At 47.6% G+C, this 18,689-nt stretch overlaps 6 protein-coding genes; 3 read left to right on the top strand and 3 right to left on the bottom strand.

Moving 5' to 3' along the window:
* Positions 1–1,003: 1,003 nt before the first annotated feature.
* Positions 1,004–1,872, bottom strand: FFUJ_04801 (uncharacterized protein; the record flags this gene model as incomplete). XM_023571869.1 has 3 exons in its annotated part: positions 1,004–1,328; positions 1,379–1,793; positions 1,842–1,872. 3 exons carry the CDS (start codon positions 1,870–1,872, stop codon positions 1,004–1,006), a joined length of 771 nt encoding a protein of 256 aa, XP_023426103.1.
* A 3,267-nt stretch (positions 1,873–5,139) lies between these two features.
* On the bottom strand, positions 5,140–5,541 carry FFUJ_04802 (uncharacterized protein; the record flags this gene model as incomplete). Its single annotated transcript, XM_023571868.1, has 1 exon — positions 5,140–5,541. The coding sequence occupies one exon, from the start codon at positions 5,539–5,541 to the stop codon at positions 5,140–5,142; it is 402 nt and encodes a 133-aa protein (XP_023426102.1).
* Positions 5,542–7,198: 1,657 nt separating this feature from the next.
* On the bottom strand, positions 7,199–9,057 carry FFUJ_04803 (related to major facilitator MirA; the record flags this gene model as incomplete). XM_023571867.1 has 3 exons in its annotated part: positions 7,199–7,751; positions 7,807–8,793; positions 8,852–9,057. The coding sequence occupies 3 exons, from the start codon at positions 9,055–9,057 to the stop codon at positions 7,199–7,201; spliced, it is 1,746 nt and encodes a 581-aa protein (XP_023426101.1).
* A 2,709-nt stretch (positions 9,058–11,766) lies between these two features.
* FFUJ_04804 (uncharacterized protein) lies at positions 11,767–13,053 on the top strand (the record flags this gene model as incomplete). Its single annotated transcript, XM_023571866.1, has 1 exon — positions 11,767–13,053. One exon carries the CDS (start codon positions 11,767–11,769, stop codon positions 13,051–13,053), a length of 1,287 nt encoding a protein of 428 aa, XP_023426100.1.
* Positions 13,054–13,820: 767 nt separating this feature from the next.
* On the top strand, positions 13,821–16,602 carry FFUJ_04805 (hyp1-like protein; the record flags this gene model as incomplete). XM_023571865.1 has 4 exons in its annotated part: positions 13,821–13,949; positions 14,039–14,203; positions 14,253–16,387; positions 16,440–16,602. 4 exons carry the CDS (start codon positions 13,821–13,823, stop codon positions 16,600–16,602), a joined length of 2,592 nt encoding a protein of 863 aa, XP_023426099.1.
* A 603-nt stretch (positions 16,603–17,205) lies between these two features.
* On the top strand, positions 17,206–18,228 carry FFUJ_04806 (uncharacterized protein; the record flags this gene model as incomplete). The annotated part of the gene is made up of 1 exon (XM_023571864.1): positions 17,206–18,228. The coding sequence occupies one exon, from the start codon at positions 17,206–17,208 to the stop codon at positions 18,226–18,228; it is 1,023 nt and encodes a 340-aa protein (XP_023426098.1).
* Between the last annotated feature and the right edge of the window lie 461 nt (positions 18,229–18,689).

Genomic DNA, 18,689 nt, shown 5'->3' with positions numbered 1-18,689 from the left:
ATTTTTAAGAGGAGGAAGTGATAATGGGACCTGAGGATTGGGCATGGGTTTGAACCAAGCATACAATACCACGCATTAACTACTACTATAGCATTCTCCTGATTAGGTTAACAACAAGCATCTTTAAGCGTTGTAGCATTGACTTTGTTGAGCAAAAGCTAAAATGAAAGTGTGCAGATTAGGTTCTCTAATTTGTTGACATTGAGACGTTGCTCGGAAGACGTTACTGTTAGTTATGGATAGAGCAACATTGCACAAACTTTATGAACCACAATAAATGGCACTAAGAACTAGTAATTGCGAGTTGAAGATTTCGCGGGTGATGAAATTGTAAATGCTGTATCAAGGATAGACTCCAAACCTCTTCCCATGCCGAGGAAGCTGTAGGTAATAAAAAATGACCAAATGACTAACCAGAGACTGTTTCTGTTCTGGTCTAAATAAAACAAATAAACAGCTTCGTTTTTCCCCTCCTCGCCTCGTGGCAGAGCCAACGTCACATTCCACCCACATGCTGGGAATGGAGGCGAGACTCGCTCCGTGGTAACAGCCACCACAAAAACGGAAACAGAAACAACAAAACAGGAGGATACGCCAACCCTCCTCTTCCTCCCAACGCCAGAATATACCTGAAGTATGAACAAGAACGCCACGGGGGGCACATCACGACTGGCTACCAACAAACGCGTGGGTATTGGACCACAAAAGATAATGCAGACGGCATCTTCCAACCATGCTTGATTAATCAAGTGCCTGCATGTTCCTGTGGTCATTACTGAATCCATTCGTTTCCTTCTCTTTCAAATGCTGATGTAGCCCCCCTCACCAACTAAAAGTCATATGTTTTCGATGATATCGAATAGAGTAAGGCCGTTTAAATGAATAAATGCACGGTTTATATCGTAAGGCGAACAGAATGTCAAGTGCCTTTTAGCTCGACATGGCAAGGAGAGTCGTTATGAGATCGGAACTGGCGTTAACAAGATGGAGCATGAAGTGGGCATCATGTTCGGTCGCGGACGATCCATCGCTTCTTCTCCTTGGGCTTCTCTTCCACGGGAGCACCGGCGGCAGCGCCCGGTAGCATGAGGCCGTGCGAGTTTCGGTTCGATTCATCGTCGTAGGGAAGACCTCCGGACTCTGAGGCCTCCATTCCGGGACCCCAAGATGGTCGAGATGCAGAGCCAGAGTGCTTCTGGCCGAGGTGAGTCTGACGATCCTTCTTGCGTAGGTAACGGCGACGCCAGATGCAGGCGCCGATCCAAATGGCTGCGATGCCGACAACGAGAACAACGATCATGATAACCCATTGCCAATGATTGGAGAGCCTGATACAGTTAGAATAATCTAAGGTATGGTAAGTAAATCGCCAACATACCAATCACCACCACCTCCATTGTTAGATAGCTTGCTACCAGATGTTGATGAAGCATCGTCACCTGTCAAAGTCGTAGAGCCGCCAGTTCCAGTTTTCTTGGTTGTTCCTCCATTTTGAGCAGTCGAGACGCTACACATGCTTCGAAACCAGCCAGCGATGGATGAAAGGCCCTTGGGATCCGCTGTACATGCGTCATCGCAGACACCCGTAGTCGCGGTCGAGAAAGCGGCGACTCGTTGGTCGAGACAGAAACATTGCGTGTAGGCGGTTGGGCCAGCATCAGCGGCTACTTGAGGAGGAACACAGGCACCGTTGGCATCGTAGAGGGGACCGCAAGCGGCAGCGCAGGCGGGAAGGACCTTCTGGTTGTTGAAGGGAACGATGGTGGTGACGGGGGCTTCACCTCCTTGTTGGGCTGTTCAAGTTGAGTCAAGGTTAGTATGAGGGGATTTGCGAAATCGACCTGGATTGAGGCTGAGGGATGACGCACCCATTTTGACGAAGTTTAAAGGTCAGTTAAGCCCAGTTCGGAGGGATCGATAGTCCAAGTCGAGGCCGTGGTCGAGGTCGAGGTCGAGATCGGTGTCGAAGGGAGAAAACGAGCGACGGGATCGTGGGAGTTGAAGGTACGATACAGGCACAGACAGTAACGAGAGACGAGGATTAAGGTTGTGTTCAGTGGAACCGGGGGGCGGGAAGTGTCCTTTGTATGTGTGTGTGTATGTATGTATGTATGTATGTATGTATGTATGTGAGGGAGGCAAGACAAGACAAGACAAGACAGGGCAGGACAAGGCCTAGAGAGGTAGGTATGTACAGCGAAGAAGCGACCTGGAAATGCAGTGCCTGTCTTTGGGTGGGAGCCAAGGCTGGCTTGCGTTTGTGCAATACGCTACTGAAAGAGTCGTGTCGTCACCAAACCACTTTGAGTAGAGGGGAATAAACAAAGTCTGACCGAAGCAAAGCCCAACCTCTCTTCTTTGTCGTTTTTGTCCCCTTTAGGGTCTGAAGAGAACAATGAGATCAGACGACCCAGTAGGATTCGGTAGTTGGTTGACAGAAAGATCGATTTCACTTGCTGATCGATAGATAATCGATGTTGATGGAGATAGATGGCTGGGAAGAGACGAGGAAGAAGAGAGCCCAGAGGAAAAAAAAGAGTGGGTGGGAGCAATGGAAGTCACAGCGGGCAGTGAACAACAGCCTGCAGTGCAGCCGGGGAAAAACTGGGCCACTATCTCACTGTAAGCGGCAGAGTCGGGCGACTTTGTAGCGGGACAAGACCAGGGCCAGGGATGTTTTGGTTGGTGTTCTTTTTCTTCTCTTTCTGGCAGCGGGTGCAAGGGAAGGGAAGGGATGTCTAGGTTGTCTCGTCTCTTTAGTTAGATGCGACGGTCTTGCCGAACTCGGAAATGTATTGGAATTGTGAGGAGATGACCCGATGATAGCAGCATTTGGAGGGGAATGCACAGTAAAATGAATGTCACCAAAGCATTTATTCACTCATTCACCTCACAAATCTGGAGAAATCTGGAGGGAGGGAGGGAAAATTCTTGGAATACAAACATACATACATAAACTTGCCGCGTAAGTCAACTCTGGGCACTTTCACTGGATGGTAGCAGCCGCCCAGCCCCAACCCCAACCCCAACCCCAACCCATCGGTACGAGAAGAGAACAAAAAAAGATGGTGCCAAGGGACTTGGGTCCCAGGTATCTACGGGAAGCCCGGAAGCCATATACATATGGTGTCGGTACATGAACCCCATGTATCTTGGATCAGGTATGGTTGTATCACGCGGTCGAATCCAGTGGCCTGGGCTTGGCGCATTGGGCTTGTCCAAAGGCAACAAGAGAGTTTCTGCATCATGCGGAGAAGATCATTCTCACCAGAAACGCTACGTATCTGCATTGCATACATACTATGTATGTACAAAGTCTGTCCCCTTTTGTTTCTGGTGTTTTTTTCGTCTCGTTTTGTTTCCTTTGCCCTGTCTTGTCCCTGTCTTGTCCCTCTTGTCCCTGACAGTAGAACAGGAAACGTCTGAGAGCGTCTCAGTTTCAGCACAACATTGATGAGAGCCCACAGTCTGTATCACCCATCCATTATCATGGTCCGTATTATCCGTAATGTTGAACTGTATAACTGTGCCACCTCGTACAACGACATTACCGTTACCGTCTTGCAGGCCTCTCGTCATCTCGTGTATTAGTAGGTAGGTAGACAGACACAATCTAACTATTTCTGGTTGTATTATGAACTACTGTCCATAGCGGCAGAGGCCTCGACAGCTGAACTTATCCCCGGGTGTCAAAATAAACTCATCAAAGAGACGTCTAAACTTGGCCTAGATTACCTAGATCCTTTTGTCAGCTATACCGACCTGAGGTCCCCAGTCTAATTGACTTTCTTTCAGTGGGAGACTACGGTAAGAAAGAGCCGAAATCGTGCCCAGCCCAGGCCATTCAGCGGAGTTGCGTGCCTGAAATAGTGCTTCTCCACTGCGAACCTTCAGGTGATTGGTTGGATTTTGGGTTTCTCCGTCATTGCAATTTCCGATGCGTGCGCCTCTTGTTCTCATGTTGCCCAACAGAGAAACCTCACGATAGAGATTTATCAGAAAACGGCAGGTCAATTGTGTTCTAGAGTGTTATCCCCTGCCAAGAACAAGATTCACCTGCATCTTACTTTTTTCAACTGCAACTTTGAGGCTTTGGTATGTGATTTACTTGACTGTCTGAACACCATCTCCATGATGTGGTACCTCGATACGAATACAGTAATACAACTTTAAATAAATGCGCTCAAATACGAGAAGTTCTCTCCGTCCTCAGCAGCCTCGATTTGGTGAGATAGTTAGGCCTTGAGTAAGGTATCCATCCATTCTTGGCGGGTTAATGCGTGTGATATCGACAGCCATGACGACGACTTTACTAAGTGTCTATAACACACAGATCAACTGTCAGCTCTGCCTCTAGCACTCTAGCACTCTAGCACTCATTTGCAGTCAATGCTTGACAGTCAAGCCATGATGTCGCTGTCAGAATTAGCTTCCGCCCTATTCTTCAAGCCTTCCATTAGCTGCACCGTATTTTACCCCTCACATTGACTTCATCATGCACACCACACCAAGCCATTGCCAAGATATTGCCTAGACTGAGGTATCTTGGAACCTCATTTCTGGGCATGCCATTCACGTTGAGAAAATTGTGTTTTAGTTGACCGCTAGACTTGATTATTCTATCATATTTATTGCTACAAAATAAAATTTAATGTCATATCTAAACCTAAAATCTCTATTCTTAACCATTGCCGACTTATAATGAACCATCCCATGACGTGCATTTACCTATAATTTCACTCAAGTCATGTGGTCACTAGCTTATTATTGCTTCCATCAGAGCATCTAGAAACATAACAAACTGCTCAACACATTCATCTAGCGTGTCAGAGTCTGGAATTTTACGTGACAGTTCCTCCCTGTCAAATGAGGGTCTGCAACCTGTAACATATCAAAGTGGATGAATAATGTGAAACAATTGTCTCGGATTAATATCTTGGTCCACAATCTGTTATCCTCAACATTCAATCCGTATCTCAAACATCTCCATCTTCCTCTGACATTTGACCCAGAGTAAAATATGGCACCATGAGACGCTAATCGTCACCACCAAAAGCCCCAGATTTCAGTTGATCGTGTTCTCCAACTTGGCTTCATCGGGCCTTTTCACCTGGCCTGTGATCGTTGTGTAGATCGTTTCTAGACGTCTTTGCCTTTGCCTTTGCCGTCCCTTTTGGATTCATCTTTTTTGTCAGGCTGGTTCTCGTCTTCTTCATCGGAAGAGAGATCTAGCTCAGGGGGGTATACTGTCCCTGACGAAGACCCGCCAACATTGTTATTGTTTCCTTCACGGCGATTGAAGGTGTTCCAACTATCACCCGTTCCATGCCTCCAATCTTCTACGCGTTCTGGTGTCCTTGGTGTTTCTTGAGCATTTCCTCCTCCACCGGATGTGGTTGGCGTATAGGTGCTTGCCGATTGATTCTGCGTAGACGAATTTCCACCAGATCCAGAAGCCTCACCATTCACCGGTCGAGTGGCTTCTCCTTTACTGCCAGTCACCTTCTTTGGCTGATTGGCCTTCTTTGACTGATCGGGCATGATGATAGGCAGACTCTATGAAGACTGATGCCTGAGTATGTGGAGAGTGTTTCTAGATGATAAAGCGTTCGTTATCTCAAAACTTCAATATGAAAGTGTTCTCTGTGTAGACGAAAGTCTTGAACAAGTTCTTGGTGATCATATCCACGAGGAGAAAGCCTGGCATTTATAGTCCGAGAGAACGAGAGGCTCTCTCAACCGTTTGTATTCCAGATGATGCAAACTCTCCCAACGAAACTCAGGCATGACCTCTTGTGACTCTAGTGGTAAAGCAGACTGCTTCATACTCTGTTTGTTGGCTCATTGCCAGACCGCAAAGTACAGTCGCTGGTTACACTGGGATGCTCTGGGATCAGGGTTGAAGCTATATCGTCGGTGATTCATCTAGAAATCAAGCACTCAGGGGACAATCCGATGCTCACGCACGCTACTGCATGTGTATCCTATTCTGGATAGTATGATCGGGTCGGGATAACGCGCACTCACTCTTGTCTGATTGATCAGTGAATCAGTGAGAAGGGGTTGTAGTGCTATGCATCATGAGACGAGAACACCATGCCTCTTTGCTATGAAGGTAATATGGCCAGTGATAGCTCTGAATCTGCCTTCTTACGCGTTCATGAGACTATCATACCGCATATCAGCAAACTTTGAGATGCAACCATTGTTCGGGCCCTTCTGTCCTCGAAGCAGTAAACGCAGATAGTAATGCCGGCCATCCATTACGGACAATACATAGAGCTAGGGATAGTAACGAATGAGATATAAGCCGGCTTATCCATATTATCAGGACTCGAAGTCCTGCTCGGTGATTCTCATGCGGCTACCCGTTGTCTTAATGCGTGAAGCCGTGTCGACTCTGGTCTCCAATCGATCGAAACTACCAACACTGTCAGCCTGCTGCATCTCTCGCATCTTACGCAATGCGTCCCACAAGGTGAAGCAGTCATTGATCTTGTGAGCGCGGGTAATTGCAGACTGGATCAGCTATAGAGCATGGGTAGTTTCCCAGAATGTTTGTAGATTAGCAAAAAGAGACCAGAGCCACGCATGATCCTAGAGTTGTTTCAGTCGCGCTATTGATTTGGATGTTACACAAAAGGCATGTGAGCCTATGAGCGTAGCAAACAAGGACGGCAGATGCGACGGCAAACTCACGAGGTGAGGTGTTGATGCGGGTATCCTGATAATATGCGTATCGGCATGAATCAATGTCGATACCCGTCTAATCAATGCGTAGGCAGAAATTTGAGACATGCCGGTATCATACGCTCGTAGATCGCTTTGCCACAGATGCACAACATCAACTTGCTTCAATATCAGGCTGATGAGAAAATAGCGCCGAGAGCCCGATCAACATTCAAATGGAGGGATTCGGGGATTCCAGTACTCTCTGGAGTCATTCAACAGTTGATCAAATTTCGTTTGTGGGCTTCCTTATTATGAAATCTCATGTTTCCTGGGCAAAAGGCCATTAGCTAGCCTCACAAACAACTTCATAGGCAGGTGAATCACGATAAGGGATAAATCGCCAAGTCTAGATTTTGTAAACGAGAGATAGCCTCTTCAATAAATCACTTTAGGTCCTGATTTGTAGATACACCGACTGAGACTGCAGAGCCTCCAAGTTCAACTCATTTGTTGCTCCTAGCACAATCTAAAAGACATTACCCTTAGTCTGCTGTCTGTCAATCGGCTTGTTACGCCAGACAATAACACAGATACAGATCAGAGGCAAGAAAGCGCATCCGGCAATAACCATCTCGCGCTGTACAACTCCGTAGGCGTGAACGACGGCATCTCGGATAGGAGTGCCTATTGGGTCGGCCATCTGCAGCTTCATGTCGCCGTAGAGGGCAGCGGTTTGGTTCTTGGCATCCTGGGGGAGAGCCTTGTACATCTCTCTGGGTAGATCGTTGGTCCACAGGGCACCAGAGATGCCGAAACCGATGGCCTGGCCGATGGAGCCGAACATAGAGTAGAGTGCGAGCACAACGGCAATCTCTTGGTGGGTAACCTGAGTCATGATGGCGAGAGGCCCGGTCATGGCCCAAATACCACCGCACACACCATGGAAGACCTGGCACATGACGAGGTAACCGATGTCGTTTCCAGGCTGTCGGAAGTGTATGAGAAGTGCAGTACCAAGGACACACCAGGGGATGCCGAAAACTGCAGGCCAGTAGTATCTTCCATACCAACGGAGGAAACTGTATGCCATGTTAGCAGAATGACCAGATTTGTTGACACGATGGCGCAACTCACAGTCCGATGAAGGGCGCCAGGATAGTAGACGTCACAGAAAATGCGTTCAGAGTGTATCCAGCGGTGGCGATGCTGAGACCATGGACGACCTGTAGGTACGAGTTGTAATAAGTGTCCCAGGCAAAGATGGACATGTTGAGAAAAGCGCTTAGAAGGCAAGCACCTAGGATGGTTCGGTCCTTGAGGAACTTGAAAGGTACATAGGGCACCTTAGCATACCACTTCTCCCAGGCAGCAAATCCAGCAAGGCAAACAACGCCGACAACAAGCATTGCGATGATATAGTCAGTCTTCCAACCGTTGGGAGCACGAGTGGCAATGTTGAGAGGGGTCAGGATAAGAGAGAAACCAGCAATGGTGAGGATCATGCCAACAATGTCAAATTCGACAAAGTAGTGCTTCGTTGAGTCCCAGAGACTGCGCTGACTCTTCTCTGGCAAGTATCCAAGCTTCTTGGCCTTGATTTCGTGATACATAAAAATGGCAGACACGGGGATAGAGAAGAAGACAAGAATGATACAAAAAGATCCGAAAGCCCAGCGATAGGTCGAGTGCTTGAAGAACAACTCAGCAATCTTAGGGCCACCGAAAGTAGAAGCAAGTCGGGGGCTCATATAAAGGCCGAACATGATCATGCGGTTGCGAAGAGAAGTCATGTCTGAAAGAACGACATCGATAATGTAGCTTAGACCAACGTGGCCAACCCAGTAGAAGGTATGACCAGCAGCATAAGTCTCAACATTCTTGCAGCAGGCTTTCATAATCATCCCGATAATGATTATCAGAATCATCAGCAGGAACCCTTCGTTTCGGCCGCGAATATCAATGATCTTGGCGATGGCGAGCTTGCTGACACCCGCGATGATGGATCCGAAGACACTGGTTATGGCAAGCAGGCCGTGCTGGCTGAACGAAGAAGTGACATATGGCACCAAACTGGAGTGAACAGCCTGAAGGAGAGTATCGACGAAGTTGACCAAGTAGAGGCTGCATTAATGTTAGCTGGTTCTCAGTGGCTCGTAAACAGGAGCGTCAGGGAGCATACAATATAAAAACAGCCCACATCATACCAGGGGACCAGACTTTGGTGATGGCCTCGACACGCTTGACACCGTCCTGCTTGATCTCGGAGCCATCATCTGAATCATGTTCCTTTTCCTTGTCGGGGAAATCATTGATGGCATGGTTCTCAGGCTGTATCTGCTTCTCAAAGTCGCCCTGGACTTGAGCTGGACTGGTGGAAGCAGCCATGTTTTCTTGATGGAACCTTTGAGCTGCAATGATGGCCAGAGAGCTGGGAATAGAGTTGCAAAGAAGGTTCAAAAGTACCACGAGTGGGTTACACTTAGCTGAAGCACTTTGTATTTAAGGTAGTGGCATGAAGGAACATAAATGCAACACAAAAACGTGATTAAGGCCGCGATTTATAGACAGCGTTACATTCCCCAGAAATATTCGCAACATCCTGTCTCGTCTCTTCCTCCGTGAGTGGCAAGACAATGGGATGGACTGTCCATCTTCTGGGTCTGTAGGGATTAGTCTTGTGCCGGACCTGTCCTGCAGAGATGCCCGTGCCTTGTTCCGGAAGTCGGACTAATGCCAAGCTCTTTTACAGAGAAAAAGTGTGCAGAGAAGGGTCATAGATTCATGGATTCATGGTTCCTGTATTGCAGGGGATGATTCTGAGTGGAGTTTCTGCAGTAAGACGGATGAGCACCCTGAGCATCGGAGAGAACTTTAGTGTCAGGGAAGAATGCTTTGTTCTCATTGGGAGAAGCTTGAAGGATTCATGTTGCTAGATGATCACTTCCGCAACTGGTCTAATACCGAGCTCTGGCCGCTGCAGAGGCTCTTTGCGATTCAGGGATGCTCGCCGAAGTTGCTTTTATCTGATCATCAGATAAGCCGATAAAGGAGGATTTAGTGGAGAGGCCCATCGCCTAATCCAAGCCGGTACAAAGGATCCCAGCATAATGAGTTCATGGCCGTTGCCGTCGGGTGAACTCTCATAGTCCGGTCCTCGACAAGAGTTGCTAGAATCGATATGGATCTCTCCCAAGCACGAATCAGAAACCTGATGACCCGTAATTGATCAAGTCTGTTGTTCTCGAATGTAGTTTACCTGCAAGTATGAAGGGTTCAATCCTGGTACGATCAATTCTTGACCAGTTCGCTTGGCAATTGTCGTGAGACCAGTCGAAGGAGCCTGTTAGCTATGCGTTTGGTTCCGGGCCCGAGAACGAGTTCTTTGATCAAATAACGGATAAACTAGCAGAGTTTTGCGTACCCATTTGAGGCCGTGGTGGGTTTAAGTTGAGGCGCTTCAGCCCTGGCGGCTCTTTCAGCCACCAGCGACTGATTATCTAGATAAGATAAGATCTTATGAAATAAGGTTTCTCATGTTGGTTCATTGCAGTTCTTGTCGCTTGAGCAGCCCTTGTCCGTGTTTCTCGTCACAACGTGTGTTCTGCTTTACTGCAGGCCAACGGGTTGGTTTTTCTCTTGTATTTGTCAGAAGATCGTGATAGTGAAAGGCGAAGTCGGTTGCTGTTCAAGGAACGCCTCTTACCTCATCGCGAACTAACTTAGTAGGCAAAAGCGCGTTGTTTCCGGTGGACAGCATGAAGCCATCACCTCAAGCCAGTGGAGAGCTAAACTGAAGATCCTGGGCAGTTCCACATCGTTTGACTGGCCTTACTCACTAGCACACGATATCTTATGCGGCCAAGAAGAATAGAAACGGAGTTTACCGATATATTGGAGTCTTTGTACAGTGGAAAGTGGAGGATTTGAAGAAGAAGGATTCCTTTCCAGTGGAGCCCCCTGGCCTTATACGACCCTCGTTCAGCCAATGCTCTTTCTTGTCTCAAGGCCTTGCCTTAAAGATCGTCCGAGCAGGCGTGGGGGGCCTTGAACATACCTAGGTAATCTTATATCCATTTTGGCAACAGCGAAATAAGTCGGATCGAGGCGACTCTTCCTCGGAGATGAATATCTTGACCGATCAGAAAGCCACCAATACTAGTTCGTAAGAGAAATATCCAGACTGATACTCGTCGTTCTAGTAGTAAAATATGAAAGACTATAGTGTTCTTTCCTAAAGGCATAATTTAAGCTTTTGCAACGGAGGTTATGTCTAACTTTGAGAACAACCCCACACACACGATGCCGGAACAAGTTATATTGCCAGCTTTTACTCGTGGACTTGTCTATAACAGATTTAGGTACATAGTAGTAAGTATCTATCGTGATTTTCTTCTACCCAACAGGTCATTAGTGTTCAAGAATATAAACTGAAAGGCCTATACGTAAAGCACAAAGACTGGTATGCATAACAAACCTTCGATTCAGTCATCACTACAGGTCGCTGGAGTCTCTAGGCTCTGAGACAGTATTTGCATGACAAAGACAGGCCCAGTAACTTTGAATCTACTGTTCGAGGAACCTTGCCAAATGGTATGAATGATAACATGTCCTCATATTTCAATAACCTTAAGGATCCTACCTTATGGGGAAAGCCTCCAGCAAAGTGGCACTCGATTTCAGAAGTTTCTTTGGTTGTTTTCTCTACAATATGGGCTTAAACTTTCCATAATAAATCAGCGCAACGCTTTAAATGAGCCAGAAAACATTTTGATTTTCAAAGTGGCTAATAACCATAAGCTTCAGGTACCGATAGAATCAAATGGGTACTAAAATTATTTATTCTCTTACACTTTGAGCTCATATCTGTTGCCAGAAACTTTCACTTTGAACATATGAATATCCTAGGTTATAAACCCAAAGTAAGTATCTAGACTAATATATAATGGACTTTACCTTTTCTCTCCGGATTCTCTCGTATATATATATCCTTGCTTCATGAATTTCAGTCAATAGCTGGCACAAAGAAACAACAATCGATTATACCAATCAATCAAAGATCCTTTGCTTCAACGGTCTATATACAGAACGGATGAAATGGCTCCCCCTAACCCTATATTCACTCCTACTAATGGGAAGTGTCTTGGCGCTCAGGAATTCTATGCCGGTCTCGATGGCTACGTCAACCCGGATGCTAATGTCCATGAAGAATATCAATCTAGCCTTCGCCACGCGAACCCACAATCCTTCTTTGATGACGCTTTCTGCAGTTATGACGATTCGTCGATTACACAGGAGGACATTTTCGGTGCAAGGATCGTCCACCATACTGAGACGGATATCGACTCGGAAGATAGCCGCCCCAAATGTTATGTTGATGAGGACTCAAATCTCGATGACCCAGAGTCTTCGAGCACGAATCCCACTCCTCCTGTCGAACTCTTTGGCCCTTTCGCGCCCGTTGGCTCAACTATTAATCCTAGACTTCTCTCCTCTATTCGTTCAGCGGGCATTGAAACCCACATCAAACACAACGCAACTGAGAAGGTTCTGCTACAAACAGAATCCACTACTGCCGACAGCAAAGCCATGCAAGATCAGATTAAAGCTGATTTCGATAAGGAGATGCTTCAAGATGCCATGGCCATTCTGAAACTCCAAAATCTCATCATCTTGAGTAAGCACGATCAAGCTTGTCTCAAGAAGGACATTTACATAATGATGGACAGATGGGCGACACAGGAATTGGCGGATACTCTCTTGGCCCTAGAAGATCAGTCTACTGTTGACGGTATATACAAAATTTACCAACTTTTACTGTCTCTCATCAAAGACTACTTGGACAAGGCGACCTCTGATTTCCTCCCACGAGCATATCGAGGTCTTGCTGTGGTGGACTCAGGCTTGACTTACAACGAGCGCCAAGGGCTCGAGGGGGGGGTTGACCTGGATATTCTCGACAAACCTGGACGGAAACTTCTTTTCTGGGCTTTCCTAAGACACGAGTTGATGAGCAAGGTTCGTCTTTACGTCGCGGTTATTGATCGTAGCTATAGGCCTCCAGCCGAACTGAGTCGACGAGGAGGCCATAAGTTTCTACCATGGGAGGACGAAGCCATCAGGTGTGTTCATACCTATATACAAACTCTATATACAGCCTTCTTTTCTGAGTGGTCTGGAGCTGAGGTGCCGGATCCGCCACCTCCAGGACTTGGACGCTCCAGCAACATCGTCTGCGAGACGACCCGATGGGTAGAAGCACTCACAAACGATAAGTCCGTGTGCGCCACGGCCGCAGCAAAACTACCGAACTATGGTCATCAGCCAATCATGAGCCTCTTGGATGAGAGACAAAAGCAGCAAGGTCAAGAAGCCTTCGATTGAACCTGCATTGTCTCTTCTCAGAGATGCCAGGTTCGGTTGTGGCTATGATCGCGCCCATAAAGAAACCATTTCGGGAAATTTTGACAGGAAAAGGGGGTTGGTTCCAGAATTGTGGATGGACATCGTACTTCGTCATGGCACGCCTCGCAATTATACACAAGAGAATCTTACCCTACTCCGACAGCGCGCATGGGTTTTCTTCTGGGGTCCTACAGCTCAACCCCATCGCGATGCCTTACTCAATATATCTCAGAAATCAGGTGTTGGACTATCCATTCTGAAAGGATGGGAACGTTCTTTCTTTCAAGAATGGACCGCAAATGCAGATTTGGAGGAAATAGACGGAGTTCATGCATAGCCTCAATTACGATATAACAGACTCGGCTCTTTGTGACTTAGGTATACCAAGGTCCTTACTTGATGATCACGAAGGAAATATCGGAGCTAGAGCAGAGAGATCTGCACTTAAAGTAGATATTGCACTGTGGTAAATCAACACTACCTTATCTTGAACATCTGAAATGTGGTTCATGGAAGTCAGGTAAATGACTTATACGACTTCTTCATGGTACAGGGTAGGTGTTTGTGTCGACACATGACTCGCCAACCAAAGCTCCTGTGGGTCTCCCTTCACCGTCTCCGTACGTCATCGGTTCCAACTCGTCAGGCGCCACAACTTGAACCTGAATAGTTTCAGCCTTGCATTTGCGTCTCACACAACAACTCTCAGCATTTATCGCTGTGAGTATTAATCATCGTCCCTCGCGATGAAGAACGAACCCGATTCATGCTGGAAGGAGAGTCGGAAGGTCATCGCCCCTGACACCGGCAAGAGTCTCGAGGTTCAGCTCGTACTGTCCTTGGTGATTGGCGTTTCTGCCTTCTTGGTCTTCTGTGTATGTCTGTCCTTGGCATGGCTGGAAGATGCTTCACGGCCCCCTATTAATCTTACAACGCTATAAGGTCCAGAGCTGACTCATTAAAGATCCTACGCCCACGATGGCCCGCCCTTTACGCTGCGCGAAAACGGCGCCTCGATCACCAACTTGGTCTGCCTGCCCTTCCAAATTCCATGTTTGGCTGGATCCCGACACTTTTTAAAATCACCGAAGAACAGGTCCTGGCCTCCGCCGGACTCGATGCTTTTGTGGTACGACACAAACCCCGAGAGGCGTGTATATATCATTAACGGGTCATAGTTTCTTAGCTTCTTCAAAATGGCCATCCGACTCTTTAGCATCATGGCAATCTTTGCGACGGTCATCCTGTTGCCAATCAATCGCGCGTTTTCGGATGTCAAAGACGACAAGGGCCATGATGGTGACGATACATCAGTTAACCCGGTTTCATTGTTTGGAACAGATCAACAGGTGTTCTCAGATGCCAGCTTCCTCGACATACTGAAGCACAAGGATAAAACGGACAAAAGCTTCGAGAGGTCCTGGCTTTGGGCTTATGTCGTTTTCACATACTTCTTTGTTGGCTTGACGATTTACTATCTCAACCTCGAGACATTTCGCGTCATCAAATTCCGCCAAGACTATCTTGGATCACAGTCCACCGTAACAGATAGGACGTTCCGACTTACAGGTATTCCTGAGGATCTGAGATCAGAAGATAATATCAAGGAACTTATTGAAAAATTGGGCATTGGAAAAGTTGAGAAGGTTTTGCTTTGTCGAGACTGGAAGAAGCTTGACGACCTTGTTGATTTGAGGGATGCGACTTTGCGACGCCTGGAAGCTGCATGGGCTACCTTTCTCAAGCACCAGCGCCACAAACAAAAAATCAGTAGGCCCCAAAGGAGAGATGGTAATGGAGTGCCTCGAGACCAAGGAGACCAAGAAGATGACGACCAAGCTGGAGAGAACGGACGCCTCTTGGACGCTCAACAGGAGCCATGGAGTTCTGACGATGAGGGCCGACCCAAAGTTAACATACGCTATGGAACCCTAGGTCTGCGGTCTCGCAACGTTGACGCTATTGATTACTACGAGGAACGACTTCGAAGGCTGGATGCACAAGTCACAGAGGCGCGCAAGAAGTCATACGCGCCCACAGACATGGCCATTGTTACTATGGACTCTGTGGCTTCATGCCAAATGGCTATCCAGGCCCGAATTGACCCCAGGCCAGGCCGGCTCCTGACCAAGTTGACACCAGCTCCTTCAGATCTCGTCTGGAGGAATACATACGCTCCCCGCGGTATTCGCCGTCTCAAATCTTGGGCTGTGACATTGTTCATTACGGCTCTCACACTCGCATTCATATTCCCCACGATTGGCATCTCGACACTTTTGAGCTACTGCACGATCCGCACTCACTTCCCAGCATTTGCAGAATGGCTGCGACAGCACGGCGTTATCTTCTCGTTTGTCCAAAACGGTTTGCCTGCTTTAGTTGTATCGCTTCTTAACGTTGCCGTTCCGTATCTATACGATTTCCTCTCTAACCACCAAGGAATGATTTCACAGGGTGATGTCGAACTCTCTGTCATCTCCAAGAACTACTTCTTCACCTTCTTCAACACATTCTTTGTTTTTGCGGTGTCATTGACAGGAATCAATTTCTGGAGCCGGATTCAAGAAATTGCGAAGGACACAAGCAAAATGGCGACATACATGGCCGACGACGTGGAGGCGCTATCAATTTTCTATATTTGCTTCATCTTGCTCCAGGGCATTGGCCTTATGCCCTTCCGAATTCTTGAGGCGGGAAGTGTATTCCTCCATCCGTTCCTCCGGTGGCTTTCCAAGACGCCACGCGATGCCCTTGAGCTCAAGAAACCCCCGGTTTTTCAGTACGGCTTTTTCCTGCCCACGTCTCTGCTTGTTTTCAACCTCTGTCTTATCTACAGTGTCTTGTATTGGGGATATGCTATTCTCGTTGTTGGAACTGTGTACTTCTGCCTGGGCTACTTTGCTTTCAAGTACATGGTACTCTATGCAATGGATCAGCCCCAACATGCCACCGGAGGTGCGTGGAGAATAATAAGCTACCGTATCATCGTGGGGTTGCTGGTCTTGGAGATTGTCATGGTGGGCCGGATCGTCACATATCAGGCATTCATTCAGTCGGTGTGCATTCTCCCACTACTCCCCTTGACCACCTGGTATAGCTACTATATCAAGCAGCGATTCGAGCCTCTGACCAAATACATTGCTCTTCGCGCTGTCAGGGCAGATGAGGATCCAGATGATGCAGCTGCGCTGGATGACGCGTTTGAGAACGAGGACCACCCTCGACCCTCACAGGCCATCCTACGTCGTGGAAGTACCCTAGACGAGTACAAAGAGAAGGGACTGCAATTCGTCAACCCCAGTCTTGTGGCCCCGTAAGTTATTATTTGCCTGACATATATGACATGAATTCTGACAGATATACAGACTTCCCCAGCCGTGGATCTACGATGAGCCACCTCCACCCATCCCCACGGATGACACGCAGTCAACAGAGGAGACTGAACGCCCTGTTCTGCAGGGTGTCGATAGCACGCTCGGTATAGGAGACGAAAACGTGTGGAGAGACAACGGAGGAAATAATGTTTAATGACGTTGATTGAAGGTGGCATGCATGATTATAGCGCTTGATTGGGGTCTGAAGTTTGAGCAGGTACCCCAACTGTCCTTTTCTTTTATCGCAAGAATACACGTTAGCTTGTTGTCGGTCAAAGTCATGTCTAGAATATCCGAAGACACATAGAAATCATGAAACTGAAGCGCAGTTGAGTCGTGAGACCATGTAAAGCAAGAAGTATCCTGATCTGCCCCTTCCCACTTGCACTTCCAATCCCATGATCTCAACAACAGTGCTTTCCTCGATTAACTATGACTGAGGCGGTCATTTTCTTCTCCGTCATCATCATTCGTTTGGCCAAATATCGACAAGCACTTATCACGAGAACATTCGCTCATACCTACACATAAATTCTATACATGCTTTTTGAAATCTGCTCAGATCGCGGCTACCAACTTATTGATGTGCCATCGGGCGTGACCTCGCTAAGCGCATGATCTGACAAGACATATGCGGCTGATGCACTTCGACTCCGGCGACGTTCGGTAATCTATTTGGTCCAGTCGGAAACGTCTTCATTATCCCAGTAGCAAGCCCAGAGGCTTGACTATAGGGAGCGACACAAGGGTCACGGCAATGACCCCTCTGAGTGGAGACGTCAGAGCATACGATCAAGTCTCTCAGTTCATAGAAGCACGCGATGGCTATGACCGACAACAGCAGCATCGCAGTAGAGAACAAAGCCCAGCCCAGGGAATAGCCACCAGCAACATCAGGCATCACTACAGACCTATTCCCTTGGGCGATGGAGACCATATTTTGTACACGGATCCCAGAACCGGGACCCTTTCTTTGGGTTCTGATGCAACAGGAGGGTTCTTGGATCGCTTAATTTGCAAGGCCCAATTTCGTCCTCCTATGAATACGACGTCAACGCTGCCCGTGTTATACACAGCTGTATCTGACACAAGATTCGGGGTCTGTGTCATGGCAACATTTGCGGCTGGCAGTGGATACGACAGTCCAGGAGAGGACATCTTAACCAGACCCATCAGCCCAGATCCGTCGATAACTTCAGACGCAGACAAACAGATGATTGTTCTTTACATGATACCACCAGATGTGCTTGCCGTCATATCTCACGGCCTATGCCGTCAGCATTACATAAATACCACCCAACATGATGAGAATGGCAGCTTGTTGGTTGAGATAGACTCGCGGCCCAAGGGAAGTTGCAACGAGATCGACTCTGAGGTTGATGGTTTCGCAGGAGTGACAACAAGGCCGCTCGAAGTTCGAGGGCTGCCAGTTGCTATCTGTTGCAATTTGGTGGAGCTTGTCCTAGATTCGGGAGCTGATGTGATTCTTTGGGCGTTCTGCGAGCAGGGGTGGGCTCGGGCGTGGGCCTTGCGTGTCGGTCATCGAGACACACCTCATCGTACAGTCGTGGAGGCCGATGGGAGTCTGAGACAAGTTGATTCTAAGGGTGACTACAACATGACAGAAGAGGAGCAGGTGGTTGCGGCGCCAGATGTTTCTTTTGAAGCTTTGACAAGTGCAGAGATTGTCCTAAAGATAGAACCGGACACGCCTGGGCAAATACCACCGACCTACAACCATGGGAGACTTACTACTAAGATTGTATTTCGGGAGTGGTAGATGAACTTTAACAAGTAGTCAAGCTCCCTCTCGAGTCCTCAATAGAGAGGAGAGGTAAGAGATTCGGCGATGTTCCGGAAGGACCAGAGATTGCATTATCAGTTGATAGCATCAATAAGTAACATGATAGTCTAAGCAGAAGTTACAAGGATTATTACCGAAGAGTGAACAGGGGTTGGTGCAGCAATGACGTTGGCGTGAAGCTTGAGTTTTTAGTCTCGTTGTTTCAGCCCAGTACAAGTCTAAGTTCCGATGACGGCGATGAAGCTTAGATATCGCGGGGCCCGCATCGGAAGCGACGGTTCCGATGTGGAGACTCTTGGACGCCCGTTGATGTGCTTAACGGACTGAGACCGAAGGACTAAAGGAAGACAATCATTAACCGTAACAAACCAAACTTAAAGTACGGAAATCAGATTGGAACTGAGAGACAGAACTAGAGGGAAAGAAAAAGATGCGGC

This window comes from Fusarium fujikuroi, chromosome FFUJ_chr02 (assembly GCF_900079805.1).
Source record: "Fusarium fujikuroi IMI 58289 draft genome, chromosome FFUJ_chr02".
Lineage (NCBI taxonomy): Eukaryota > Fungi > Ascomycota > Sordariomycetes > Hypocreales > Nectriaceae > Fusarium > Fusarium fujikuroi.
Note: the sequence above shows the minus strand (reverse complement) of the source record. Positions and strands in the feature narration are given on the sequence as shown.